At 45.5% G+C, this 13,958-nt stretch overlaps 1 protein-coding gene across 1 annotated transcript in view; it reads right to left on the minus strand.

Annotated features, from left to right (window-relative positions):
• LOC122923188 (solute carrier family 12 member 4-like) overlaps positions 1–13,958 on the minus strand; it is an 84,542-nt gene that overhangs the window by 21,891 nt on the left and 48,693 nt on the right. Inside the window, exons 13-16 of the mRNA XM_044273923.1 lie at positions 11,012–11,130; positions 8,451–8,549; positions 7,230–7,349; positions 4,473–4,577 (exon numbers count right to left, since the gene is read on the minus strand). Coding sequence (XP_044129858.1) covers positions 4,473–4,577; positions 7,230–7,349; positions 8,451–8,549; positions 11,012–11,130 — 443 coding nt within the window. The remainder of the gene's footprint in view (positions 1–4,472; positions 4,578–7,229; positions 7,350–8,450; positions 8,550–11,011; positions 11,131–13,958) is intronic.

Genomic DNA, 13,958 nt, shown 5'->3' on the forward strand with positions numbered 1-13,958 from the left:
CGCGGAGGACGGGATCGGAAGAAACGGTCTGGCGGAATGGACGCAAATTCGATTTTGTATCCGCAAGATACAATCTCGAGCGCCCATGCGTCTGAGATGTGGGCCCGCCATACGTTCCTGAATAGGAGAAGGCGGCCCCCCACCCGGGTGGGTGGGGGCGCACCTTCAGGCAGAGGGCTGCTGGCCTGTGGGAGCCCGTGCAGGCTGGGACTTGCGCCAGGTAGGTTGCGTCCGAAAAAACGGCTTCTTGCGTCTATCCTGGGCTGGGCCAGAGGAAGAAGAACTGGCCGCGGGTCTAGACCCGGTGGGCTTGCGAAAGGACCGAAAACGGGACGAACCAGCGCGACCACGGGGGGCGCCCATTGGCCTGGACTGGGGGAGGTGAGTACTCTTCCCACCCGTGGCCTCTGATATAAGTTCGTCCAGACGGGTTCCGAACAGGCGGGAACCCGTGAATGGTAGGCCGGCCAAAGAGCGTTTGGAAGCGGCGTCCGCCGCCCAAACCTTCAGCCAGAGTTCCCTCCTGACAGAAACTGCCAGGGCAGAGGAACGGGCAATGAGGGCACCCGCATCAAGGGAGGCCTCACAGACGAATTTTCCGGCCTGAACAATTAGTTGGGCTAAGGAACGGAGGTCCTGAACAGGGACGTCCGACCCTAACTCCCGTTCCAGTTGCAAACCCCATTCAGAGACCGCTTTGCCAACCCAGGCGGAGGCAAAGACCGGTCTAAGGGCCGAACCAGAGGCAGTAAATATGGCCTTGGAGAGGGATTCCGTACGACGGTCCTCAACAGACTGGAGGGAAGATCCGTCCTGTACAGGAATAGTAGTGCTTTTGGACAGGCGAGCCACGGGAGGATCAACCTTAGGCGGGGATGTCCACGTGGTCACAGAATCCGCTGGAAAGGGATAACAAATGTCCAGCTTTTTGGGTGTAATAAAGCGGACGTTAGGCCGAGTCCAAGCCTTGGATACCACAGAAGAAAAATCAGCGTGTATGGGAAAAACCTTGGAGGCCTGTTTGGGGCGGAGAAAGGACACGCCGGCCTGTTCAGAGCTGGGGGGGTCATCGTGTAGCTGAAAGGTATCACGGATGCTAGTGACAAGATGCCCCACCGCGGACGCCAATTTGGACGGAAGCTCTGAGTCCATGTCCACGTCCGAATCCGCCAGTTCTCCCTCAGAAAGCGTATCCCTTTGAGAGGATAGACTTGACTGAGCTCGCACGCATGGCGGAGAGAGCGAAGCATCTGGAGAAGATGTGCGCTCAACCCTTGAACGTTTCTGAGTATGCCGGGCCCTGGAAGATTCGCTGGGAGGCAGGGAACCAGTGGGGGCGGCAGAAACGGTAGTCCCAGCGGGTGCGACAGGGATTGTGGCAGCCTGCGGGAGAGGCGGTCTATCCACGAGACGGCCCACTACGTGTGTAAGGCTTTCCACCGCCTGAGACAGAGACCTAGCCCAGTCAGGGGGTTCAGAGGCACCGGGGGGCGCAGCGGGAAGCGGGCCCTGCACCGGGGCCTGACATGCAAGGCAATGCGGCTCAGATTGCCCACGCGGAAAAAGTTCCTTACAGGCGGTACAGGCATGGTACCAGGGTTTGGGGGCACCTGTGGGATCTGACATGCTGAAGTGTGGTTGTACTCTAATATAGAGACCACAAAGGGTTATAGCAGCTATGACCAGGAGGGTTAGGAGAGGGTTAACTGTCCTACCAGTGCCTCAGAAGAACGTCAGGAGATGGCCCAGATCAGCAGCAGCAGAGAAGCAGTGAACAGCAGTGAGCAGCAGAGAGCAGCAGAGAGCGCCCACAGAAGCCGAGCGATGTACACAGGAGGTTAGAGTCCCCCACCGTGTCCCAGCTTCCTGTCAGGAGTGAGGAAGCGCGGGAAACCTCAGCAGAAAGCGCGGGGAACAAGCTCCGCCCCCTCCAGCGCTTGAAATGTCTCCTGTGAAGGAGAACGTAGCTCCGCCCCCAAAATGACGCGCGGAAGCCCCGCCCCCTGCCGGGACCGCTAAGCCCCGCCCCCCGTTCTCGGCGGGAAGGGGGAGAGAGAGAAGAGAAAAATGGAGTCAGCCCCGAATGAGGGGGAGGGGGGGGGGAGAAAGATAGCAGCGTGGGGGGGAAAAGCGTGGGGGTGCTGAGGATGCTGCTGTGCTGCATTGTCCTGCAGATGAGCGCTCAGAATGAGCGACCACGGGTGCCCCCCTTACCCAGAGGGGTAGATGCTGCAGATAGGGACGGGGTATGGGCTGGAATAGCCATCTCACCGTGCGACGTCTTCACCCTCAGTCCTTTCCAGCAGGGTCGCCCCTTCAGCCACTGGCACCGCAGTGGCAGGAAGCTGGAAGAGGGGCTTGGCGTGCGGGCGACCCCCTAGCTGGCGGGATGTAGGGGAGCCATTGCTGCCCAGATCCTCCTATTGCTTCTGTGGGGGAGGCAGCAGTGCAGATAAGTTGGCACTGGCGCAGCTCAACCCCGGGAGAGCAGAGAGGTCTAATGCGTCTCTGGTATCCCTAGGAAAAAATAAAATAACAAAATTAGAAGAAAAAGTAAAAATAACAAGGAGAAAACAGCCCTGCAGTAGCAGGGAGTGTCTTGCCTCCTTGGACACTAAGCTAAAACTGGTAGCCTCTATCTCCAGGCTGAGGGTATAGCTGATGGAGGAGGGGCTTAACAGTTTTACTTAGTGTCACGCCTCCTAGGGAGCTGAGCTATACCCAAGGTCTGTGTCCCCCAAGGAAAATGGGCGAGAAATGTCTATATCCGCAATGACTCCTCACTGTTGCAAACGGATAATCTACTGTCTGTAATAGCCAGCGGAATAAGTCCTTACTGAAAAGGGTGACAGTACGATCGCTGTATGGTGAAAAATCCTGGACTAGATACCCCGAATCGTCTTTGGAGTAAAGTGCACTTTTCCATGAAGAGAAGGATTTCCTTAATACGTATCTGAAAGGATCTAATACGTCACCCCGCTAGCGCTCGGAAGTAACGTAGCCGCACACCTCACACAGGAACATCACGTGAGAAGTAGCGGTGATTAACACGAGGAATACCAATACCGCAGCCGGGACGCCGGCATACAGAGCGGAAAGAAAGACCAAATTATCAGCTCCACCAAATAGAGCGCAGGCGGAGGTAAGAATGTGGGGAAATATACAAGAAGTACAATATCCTTCTATGAAAAAGCCAACCTATCTAACAATCAGCATTACAAACGACAGCGTACTTGCGTGTAACACCATACAGCGATCGTACTGTCACCCTTTTCAGTAAGGACTTATTCCGCTGGCTATTACAGACAGTAGATTATCCGTTTGCAACAGTGAGGAGTCATTGCGGATATAGACATTTTGCCTCACTGAAAGTGCACTGTTTGGCTATTTGTTTGCAACAGCTGTTGCGGAGATAGATACATTGTTTTAAAGAGCACTGATTACCCGGCCATTCTGGAGTCCGTGGATACGGGACATTTGGACGCACAGAAACCCACGGGGTTTAATCAGTTGCTGTCTGTGGGACGATACATGGTTATTTTGAGAGGAATACCATTTTAGGGTGGTGGAAACCGACGGCACTTTTGTCAGTCCAAGACAAGATTTATACAGATTGAGCAGAGTGCCATCGGCTCCTACACCATATATTATCCTAGGAGTTTTTATATCTGATTGTATTTTAATGAGACTGTACATTGACAGGCTGAATTTTATTTCTATTTTTATTTCTTGTATTCCCAATAAATCATGGTCCTATTCCATATATGAGTGCCAGTCCTTTATACTATATTAATTCAACTTAGCTTTGAGGGGTGTCTCAATTTTGGACTTGAGCACCTACCCTGAGGGGACAGTGGTGAGCGGATCCCTTTATTTTTTATTTTTTATTTTATTTATTTTTTTAATTCATCTCAGGGTCCCTGACTGTCTCGAATCAGGGGACATGCTACTGGAACAGGAACCCCCAGGAACGTGCATATATGGAGTGTGGCCCTAAACAGGTTAGATTTAAAGGGTTATCATCAGGATAGTAATTCCTGTATAAAATTACCAGCGGAGGAGGTCAGACTCTTGGCAGCCCTGTAGATCAGATCTCTGATGTGGTTGTGGCGAATGCTATATGCTCTACACATACAACATTAACCATACACAGGGGCCTGTGGGGGCGCTGGGTGGGGAGAGGGGGAATTCAAATAAAAAGTTCCATATCAGCAAGTACTTTGTATAACTGAAAAATGTACTTTGAGAAAAAAAAAATAATGAAAAAAGTACAGTATTGGATATCAAGTGCCAGATAGCAGCTTAATTGTGGTGAGTGGTGTAGCTATTGTGCTCTACATCATCCTCATCCTATGGTGCACTTTGATTATATTTCCAATCTTTCTAACTCTCTAAATACTGAATATGGCACCAGAAGATGAAAATAGCAAATTTGCATACAAATATACCATTAAACAGAAATAATGGACTACCTCCAGTTCTTGGTGTGAGGGGGTCCTTCTTCCAGTCTCAGCAAGGCATATCTAGCAGCACTGAGGGAGAGTCCTCGAATTCCATCGCCCCATTCTTTCTCAGCTCTGTCCATTAAATCAACAGCATTAAAACATTTTAATAGGAAGGAAGGAAGAAATAGCGACAACCATAATTAATTATGCCATCATTAGTGACCGCCATTAGTGGCCTCTATACTGCAATTAGTAGCCCCCAGTATTAATAATGCCGCCATTCGTGACCCCCCAGTATTAATAATGCCGCCATTCGTGACCCCCCAGTATTAATAATGCCGCCATTCGTGACCCCCCAGTATTAATAATGCCGCCATTCGTGACCCCCCAGTATTAATAATGCCGCCATTCGTGACCCCCCAGTATTAATAATGCCGCCATTCGTGACCCCCCAGTATTAATAATGCCGCCATTAGTGACCCCCCAGTATTAATAATGCCGCCATTAGTGACCCCCCAGTATTAATAATGCCGCCATTAGTGACCCCCCAGTATTAATAATGCCGCCATTAGTGGCCCCCAGTATTAATAATGCCGCCATTAGGGGCCCCCAGTATTAATAATGCCGCCATTAGTGGCCCCCAGTATTAATAATGCCGCCATTAGTGGCCCCCAGTATTAATAATGCCGCCATTAGTGGCCCCCAGTATTAATAATGCCGCCATTAGTGGCCCCCAGTATTAATAATGCCATTAGTGGCCCCCAGTATTAATAATGCCATTAGTGGCCCCCAGTATTAATAATGCCATTAGTGGCCCCCAGTATTAATAATGCCATTAGTGGCCCCCAGTATTAATAATGCCGCCATTCGTGACACCCCCAGTATTAATAATGCCGCCATTCGTGACCCCCCCAGTATTAATAATGCCGCTATTAGTAGCCCCCAGTATTAATAATGCCGCTTTTGGCCCCCAGTATTAATAATGCCCCCATTAGTAGCCCCCAGTATTAATAATGCCGCTATTAGTAGCCCCCAGTATTAATAATGCCGCTATTAGTAGCCCCCAGTATTAATAATGCCGCTATTAGTAGCCCCCAGTATTAATAATGCCACCTTTAGCCCCTTTCTGCTTGTGTGAAAAAAATAAAAATGCTCATCTCATCCAACTTGAACGCACGGGGACACTTGCTCCTCACTGGATGCAGCAGGAAATGACCTGCGCTCCCAGCGTAATGAGTATTTTTTATTTTAACCCATGAAAGGCCCTTTGTACCCATTTTTCATTGCCACTAAAGGGGTTTGGCCCTGTAAAAACAGCCATTAAAACAAACTTTTTTTTCCGACGGACGCTATTTATTGGCTGCAAGAAAAGGCCATGTGAATATCCCCACTGACTTCACTGGATTCTAAAAATGGTTGTATTACGGCCGTTACTTAAACGACTATCACACGGCTAATTTTCCTGTTTGTGTGAATGTAGCCTTATCCCTCAAAAGACATACAAATGCAACATTTTGACATTAGATCAAGATAAAGAAGCCCTGGTCAATTCATCTACCCACAAACACGCGTGACCGCACTCCTTCCTTAGGACCTTTGAGACTTTTCAAACAATGGACAATCCATGTAAATCTCTGTAGTGACTTTGTGAGAAGCTTTTTAATGTCAAAGTAGTAGATCGAAATTTATCATAATTTATATATAATATACGGTGTATAGCTCAGGGTACTGATAAGAATATACAAGCAGTAAGCAGCATTGTTATACATGGGAGTCGTGTAGTCCAACACCATTGGTAGCTTCTGTTAGGACCGCAGCAGATGTGACCTGCACTAATTACTGATGAGCGAATCTGTTAAAATTCAATTTGGATTAGATTCGGAAGCTGAATCAGTCGGCCAATTCGATTAGGGTCACAAATTGACCCGAATCGAAAGTCCTCCAATTGTCCTGAAAAGTTGTGGATGACACTTTGGGGTCTCCTAACATTGTATATAACTCATTTCAAGCGCTTTAACGCCAAGCCAGCGCAAGTAATCTTAAAGTGACAGTGACATACATAGCTATGGCTGGCGATAAACAGCCTGTTTAAAAGCGAACTGCATTGTAGGATTTTTTTATGCTTAAAGGGGTTCTACAGTTATTTTAAACTGATGATCTATCTTCTGGACCCCCCGCCGATCAGCTGTTTGAGAAGGCAGCAGCGCGGCCTTCTCGCTGTTTACCGCAGGCCCAGTCGCTTGAATGGAGCTTAGCCCCACCCAGGCCAGTGATACTAGTCGTGACATCACTCGGCCTGCGGTAAACAGCGAGAAGGCCGCGGCACTACTGCCAGCGCCGCTGCCTTCTCAAACAGCTGATCGGCAGGGGTCCCGGGTGTCGGACCCCCACCAATCAGATGCTGATAATCTATCCAGAGGATAGATCGTCAGTTTAAAAAAACTGCAGAACCCTTTTAAATATGGTCTGAAAAAGTTTTACTTTTTGGGGGTAAAAACCTGGCTGTGTGTATACACACACACACACACACACACACACACACACCCCGCCTGGGGTCAAGTGATCCTCCATCTTTCCTTCTAATCTGAAAAATGCCATTTTGAGAAATTGGCCAAATCAAATAACCAAAAATTCGGATTTGGAATAGCCTCAAATTTCTGAAAAATGAAAAGGATCTGCTCACCTGTACGGCTAGTCTGTTACATACATTTATCTTGTTTAATGAAATGTAAGGACAGCTCTAGGAAATTTTAAAAGGTAAAACATTCAGAAATTAAAACTTACCCCTGGTATTCTATATACTTGTATATCATTCCAGCAATCAGCATAGCCACAAGAGCATAATACCAAGAGGATATAAACATCAGGGCCAAGCAGATGCTCATTCCCAAGAAAGACAGAGCCCTATGAATAGTAAAAAGACGACAAAATACTGTTCAGAAATCACAAAAAGCGCTGTATGTAGTAGAGGCGGCAACAGCTAATGTGCCAGGAAACTAATAACTACCCCGAAAACAAGACACTGTATTATATTTATTTAAGAAGATACACTATGGCTTATTTTTATTAAGTATGGTACAACAACCTCCCTGGTGTTTGTGGGGGGTGAGAGACCCACAGACTTGCTGGTCAGTGTTGGGGGGCAGCAGCTTTACTGGAATTTGTGTGGGCTGAGAGAGACCCACAGACTGTTGCTGGTTGGTGCTGGGGGAGAGAGACCCACAGTGCCGAGTAAAACGGCAGCCACAGCTTTATTCTTCCCCCCGAGGACACACAATACCTAAAGCAGAACTTCCTGCTCCTCACTTCATGGAGGAGACTTTTACTTTCTATGCCTCCCTCTATGCCTCAGCTTGCAGCACGCACAGAAGGACTGGGACCTGACGGGGGCAGATGACCTTGTTAATAGGGCTGCCCGCACCTCTAGAGTCACCTCCGAGATAGCAGCTGTCACGATGGGGCAGATGAGAAGGGCTGCCTGTCTTCTTTACCGCTCCGCGCCGCTACGCTTAGCCACGCCTATCACTATGTCTTATTTTTGGGGTATGGCTTATATTGCGCTAATACTTAGAAATTCTGCTACAACTTATTTTATGGGTATGTTTTATTTTCGGGGAAACACGGTATATCTAGGAAGTTTTATTTTTACAAATCTGGATGTATTAGGGGTGAGCGAATCGCGTTTCAGAGTCAATTAGTTCCCCAACTTCGTTGTAATGCTGTACGGAGACCTGTCTGTGTACGGCATTAAAATGCATGCGCTGCGCAGAGGCAAAATTCGCTAAGTCCCAAGACTTTGGTGAAGAACTTCGGGCTTCAATTAGACAACTGTTGAAAAACGTTTTAACATGTTTAAAAATGTTGTAATCTGTCAAGTTAAAATCCCAACTAGAAAAGACACAAAACATAATACACAACTAACAACCGTCCTAGCAGAGGATAAACATTAATATAGATGTCACAAACATTCCAATACGTTCTTCTAATTCTGCATAAACTTCTCACCAATGGTAATATTTAAATCTCGGCCTCCAGTTCGGTGTTCTCAGCAGAGTCTGCACAGCACACGCCAAATTTACAAATAAGTAGCACATCAAGAAGAACCTAAAACCAAAAGAATAATCATATTACTGTATATTCTATAAAGAAAAGGCAGCAATATGAACAAGAAAGAGGCAAAGTTTAACCCTTTGCCACATCATGCTAATTATTTACCATGCCAGCATACATTTGTGATGCCAACTAACTGCTACCATGTCAATGGAAAATGTGCCGTGAGCATGAAGACGGCCGCCATCTAGCAGTGTCATGTCCTACTGGCCTTAGTTCAGTCCAGTGCCAATTTCTGCCAGATAATGAATGAATATTTACAACAATCAGCTATATATATGCATACAGCTTATTATATATGGACCATACGTTCTGCACGTATATTCACGGAGCACAGCCTTATAGTATTTCTATGGTAAACCATTACCCCCTTGAGTTCTGAGATTCTTTTGAGGTAGGAGTCCTAAAGACCTAGCTAACACTTAAAAAACAAAAAACCTGCCACTGTGGACCTCTGGCATGTGCATGAAGTATTAACATAAAGGAAAAAGATGACGGACCACTATGGACTATGACAGATCGCTCCAATCCCAACACAGGCTGTGTAATACAACAGTGCTCCCACTGCAATATCAGACACTAGTGCCCAAGACATCATCATAAGGGGTGTAGCCCTCATTATGTGTGACAGTACCCGCTCAGGACAGATAGCAGCTATTAAGGGGTTAAATATATGCGTTTTTAATGGACTGCTACAAAAAAACATGTTCTTTCTTTTCACACATCTCTGTCCTGTGTGTGGTCTTTGTATGTTGTAGGTTCGAATATCCTTCTAAACTGGATGAGGGACATTTATCACGACCCATACGCCAGTCTTGATCCCTCTGTGTGGGAGTGAGGCGCTTTTAACAAATTAATCGCACCTCTGCCAGCCCATGCCCTAGAAACTGAAGTCTACGCGAGTTAGGTTCTGGTGCAGACTTCAGCTATAACTTACGCTAGATTCTGGCATAAGTAATAGGAAATCCAGCAGGTCGCGCAAAGCCCCAACCCCTTTCCTCGCCACTCTTGAAAAGTGGCAAGAACCTCTCAAAGTCGCAAATTACTGTGCAAATATGGTGTGCGCCATATTTTGAGACTTTAGCGTAAAACATTGGTAAATGTCCTCTTTCAAATTCATACAGTTTGCCATCGCGACAGCAGAAATATAGCTAATGACACGCTGGGGCAGATGGTAGTGAAAATGTGCCAGTTTTTTGGTGCAACTTGCATCTTTGCACCACATTTCTCAAGTCTTCCAACATGGAGTGACTTTAGTGAAATGAGGTGTGGCTTCATGGAAAAGGGGTGTGGCTTAAAAGGCAAAAAACAAACAAGCCAAGTTATAGATGGCATAAAGTTAGACCTGACGGTCCACAAATGCGCCAGGTTTATCAGCCGGCATCAGCCACGGTGATGAATCTGGTCCACTTTAAGACTCTAGTCCGGTTACACTGTAGACAATACTATTGGACAATTTTACCAATCCGTTTCCCCTCTGTCTCCTCAGTTATTGGCAAAAATATCACAGTTCTGAAACCCAGAGAAAATTTTGGCGCAGACAAAAATTGTTAGGGCACGGACAGAATTCTAGCATAGGCTTCATCATACTCCAAATTTATGAAGGCCCATGCAGCAAAATAGTACTGTATAGCTGTCTAAAATTACAACTGTGACCTGTACTTTAGACCAGTGTTTCCCAACCAGTGTGCCTCCAGCTGTTGCACAACTACCACTCCCAGCATGCCTGGACAGCCTTTGGCTGTCCGGGCATGCTGGGAGTTGTAGTTTTGCAACAGCTGGAGGCACACTGGTTGGGAAACGCTGCTTTAGACAGTGCAAAGTGAAAGATTATTAGTAAATCTTCCACAGAATGTCAAATGTTCCTATCAAAATGTTGTATTACACAAACGGATGCACTGACTGAGCCGCTCTCTCCCCAGCAGCTCTTGTCCTCTGGTTAAGGGCTCATGCACACAACTGTATCTGTTTTGCCGTCCGCAAATCGCGGATCCGCAAAACACAGATCCCAGACGTGTGCATGCAATTTTTATTCCTGTACAAATGTCTTATCCTTGTCTGCAAAACGGACAAGAATAGGACATGTTCTATCTTCTTTGCAGGACCACGGAACAGACCCACCTGTGCTGTCCAAATCTTTTGCATCCTCGTTGAAATTAATGGGTCTGCATCCGAACCACAAAAAAAAAAAAAAAAAAAAAAAAAAAAAAAAAAAGGGGATCTGATGCCGTCGGACCAAACATACGACGGCGTGCATGAGGCCTAACAGAGAGGTGTGAAACCCCACTCTATGAGGCCTACGTGCCTTAATAAGTCAATTTGGACAGTTTGACATTATTCCTATATAAAACCACAGATACAATTTTGAGATCTCAATGAGATGTGCCATATGACAGCATTGCTAGATTTGTCCTTCCAAACATTTTAAATCTTATTTAACACATACACATTCTTACATTGATAATATTGGCGCCACCATGTCCAAGGAGGCAATCAGGATTCCCATTTCAGCAATAAGGGCAGTCAGAAGAAGTGCCCACGTTGGTTCACCATTTACTTTGCCGTGTCCAAATACCTGTCAAAAGTCAAATTACGCAATTTATACTCCTACCGCACATGAGATAATCCCACTGCAAAGGTCTCTTTACATGGGTCAGTTATCGGGAATGGACATTTGTACAAATGCTTGTTCCCAATAACTGGCCCAGGTCAAGGTGCCACCGATCACCTGATCAACAATCAAACACTTCATTGGGTAAAAGAATTGGTGCGGACAAAAAAAACAAAACGTGGTTTGTGGGCAGCAGATTTTGGTGTGTAAACGAGCGCTTGCTAGCGATGATCTGCCCAACTGTCTAACGCTATTCTATTCTGTCTGTGACAACAAGAATGCATTAAACAAGAATATTGATGACTTAGGAAATGTGTCACCTATTATTTTTTCTAAGCATGCTCTGTGACCTGTGCAGGAGAGAGAAGACTAGCGGTGATATCACCTATAGTGATTGGTGGATCCCATGTTATCTATATATAGAGATGCTATTTGTCATTGTAATCTTGCTTGCAATGATAAGGAAATGACTGCTGAAGACTGATCTGTACAGACCAAGAAGTGGCGCCTATTAGGCTTAGTGGCCAGTGTGAAAACTGCAGGATTTTAAGATTTTCTAAAAACATAAATAAATAAACATGCAAAATTAGAAATTAACCAAAAATTCTTAAAAAATATTTTTAAACATAAAAATTTTAACAAACAGCGATTTTCTGATGACACATTCACTTTAAAAGTAGAGCCACGCCTCGGCTGAAAACCACAGGAGCATGCGGTTTTACGACCATTTTCAGCGTTTTTGGAATGCTTATTTATGCTCACAGTTTCTGCAGGTAAAGCTGCCCAAATAAAGTACCTTTCAGTTGCCCTGTTCTGCTATCTGCTACCTAGAGAGCTCATTATAAATGAGCATGTCTGACTGTTCATATACCTGAAAACGCAGCAGAGTCTAGCACTATGGGTTCATTTACATGTCCCTTAAGTGCGTTTTGTATTAAAAAAAAAAAACCTGAAGCAAAATAGTTAATTTTATCATGAAATGCAAGTCTAAGAAGAAAAAAAAAACGCAGTCAAAGACTGCATTATAAAACCACAGCCATTAGTGGTAAAGTGTTTGTAGATATGGTACAGCAAATATATGGCTTTCTATTTTTACAAAATATCTCAAATTTCACACCTCCTTATCGGACTTCTAGTGTAAGTTTTTTGTCCGTTTCCTTTTCCCAATCAAGGTTTCACAACATCTGCACATATTTTAACCCTCATAACTTTGAGAGGTCTTCTCACAGTGGACAGAAACGCTTGTAGTTTTTCAGATCCGAGTCAAGCATAGAGCATAATCCCCTGCGTAATCTGCAGGCAGCATGTTATGCAGCAGGAGGAGCTGAGCGGAACAATACATAGTTATGTGGGAAAGATTCAGTGAAACGTAATTTCTACATTTAAATCTCTGCTATTTCTGAACTTAAGACCACCCTACCAGTGACCGACACTATAGATACATACTTACACAGACAATTCTCTAAGTCACTGATAAAACATCCCCCATGTACAACTATCAGTAAATAACAGCCATCTCTGTACACACTTACACAGAGAATGCTATTAATCACTAATAAGATGGCCCCTGTGTACAACTTAAGTCTGCAAAAGCTGATATTGAAATACATGTTACAATTTTACTGAATCTTTTCCCACATAAAAAGGAAGTAGCTCAGCTCCTCCTGTTCTACAACATGCTGCCGGCAGACTGCACTTCATGGTGAGGGGATCTTTTTAAACAGGTTGTCTGATGGCTGCAGTCGAAGCTCCTGGCACCCCAGGCAAAAAGCCGACTGTGCCAGGGAAAGTCATAGCCAGAAAAATGTATTAGTACATGGCAGAAATTCACAAGCCTTTTAGGTGCATATTTTTCCGGTCTATCAAGTCTTGCATGGTTTCATTGTTTTATGTGTTTGTCGTTTATCTCTTTTGAATTCCAATTTTGGTATCTCGTTTATTTTTACTATGTGTACAGTAGCAAAGGTTGCTCTTTTATAACATCTGCTACAGCTATCGAACAAAGCATATTCTAAGTCCAATTCCAGGAAAAAGACAGCGGAAAGAAACAGAATGCCATTACAGAGGTTTTCCAGCCTTAGAGAAAATAAAACAGGTTCGCACCGTTTGTGTCCATGAGCTGGATCTTTGCATTACAATTTGGCCCCATACAGGTCACATTTGTCAAGTGAAACAGGAAAAAAAAGCAGACTCCTTTTTTTTCTATAATCCTGGAAACCTCTTTAACCAAGATTTTCTCTCTCTCCATTTGTATCATTCCATTTACAAATGTTTCCAACATCTAACATTAAAAAGGACCTTTCACCGATCCTGACATAACCATATACTGTAAATACCTGGCAGTGTATGGCTTATTTTTTTTTATGCCCTGCTCTGTTCCCCCGCTGTGCCTCTCGTTCTGGTTTCCAACACCTTCACCCTGGCTATGTGCAGGCCAATCACAGCAGAGACCATCACAGTCCGGGAGAAGGTGAGCACACCGGGGGAACGGAGCAGTGCAAAAATTAAAAATAAAATGAGCGATATCACATGTCATCAGTATGCCCTACACTACCAGTCAGGACTGGTGAAAGGTCCTCTTAAAAAGGGGTTGTCTGCCTTTTATTTATATTTATCATCTATCCTCAAGATAGGTCACCAATAACGGATCAGCGAGGGTCTGACTCCCAGCACCCTTCCAGTCAGCCGATTGGAGAGCTACATCGCTTGTACAAGCACTGCCTTCTCTTCACTGTTTCCCTGCTTGCCGTCGCAACTGCGCCGGTGAGCAAGTGTAATTACATCTCAGTCGT

The sequence above is a fragment of the Bufo gargarizans genome, unplaced genomic scaffold (assembly GCF_014858855.1).
Source record: "Bufo gargarizans isolate SCDJY-AF-19 unplaced genomic scaffold, ASM1485885v1 original_scaffold_1339_pilon, whole genome shotgun sequence".
Lineage (NCBI taxonomy): Eukaryota > Metazoa > Chordata > Amphibia > Anura > Bufonidae > Bufo > Bufo gargarizans.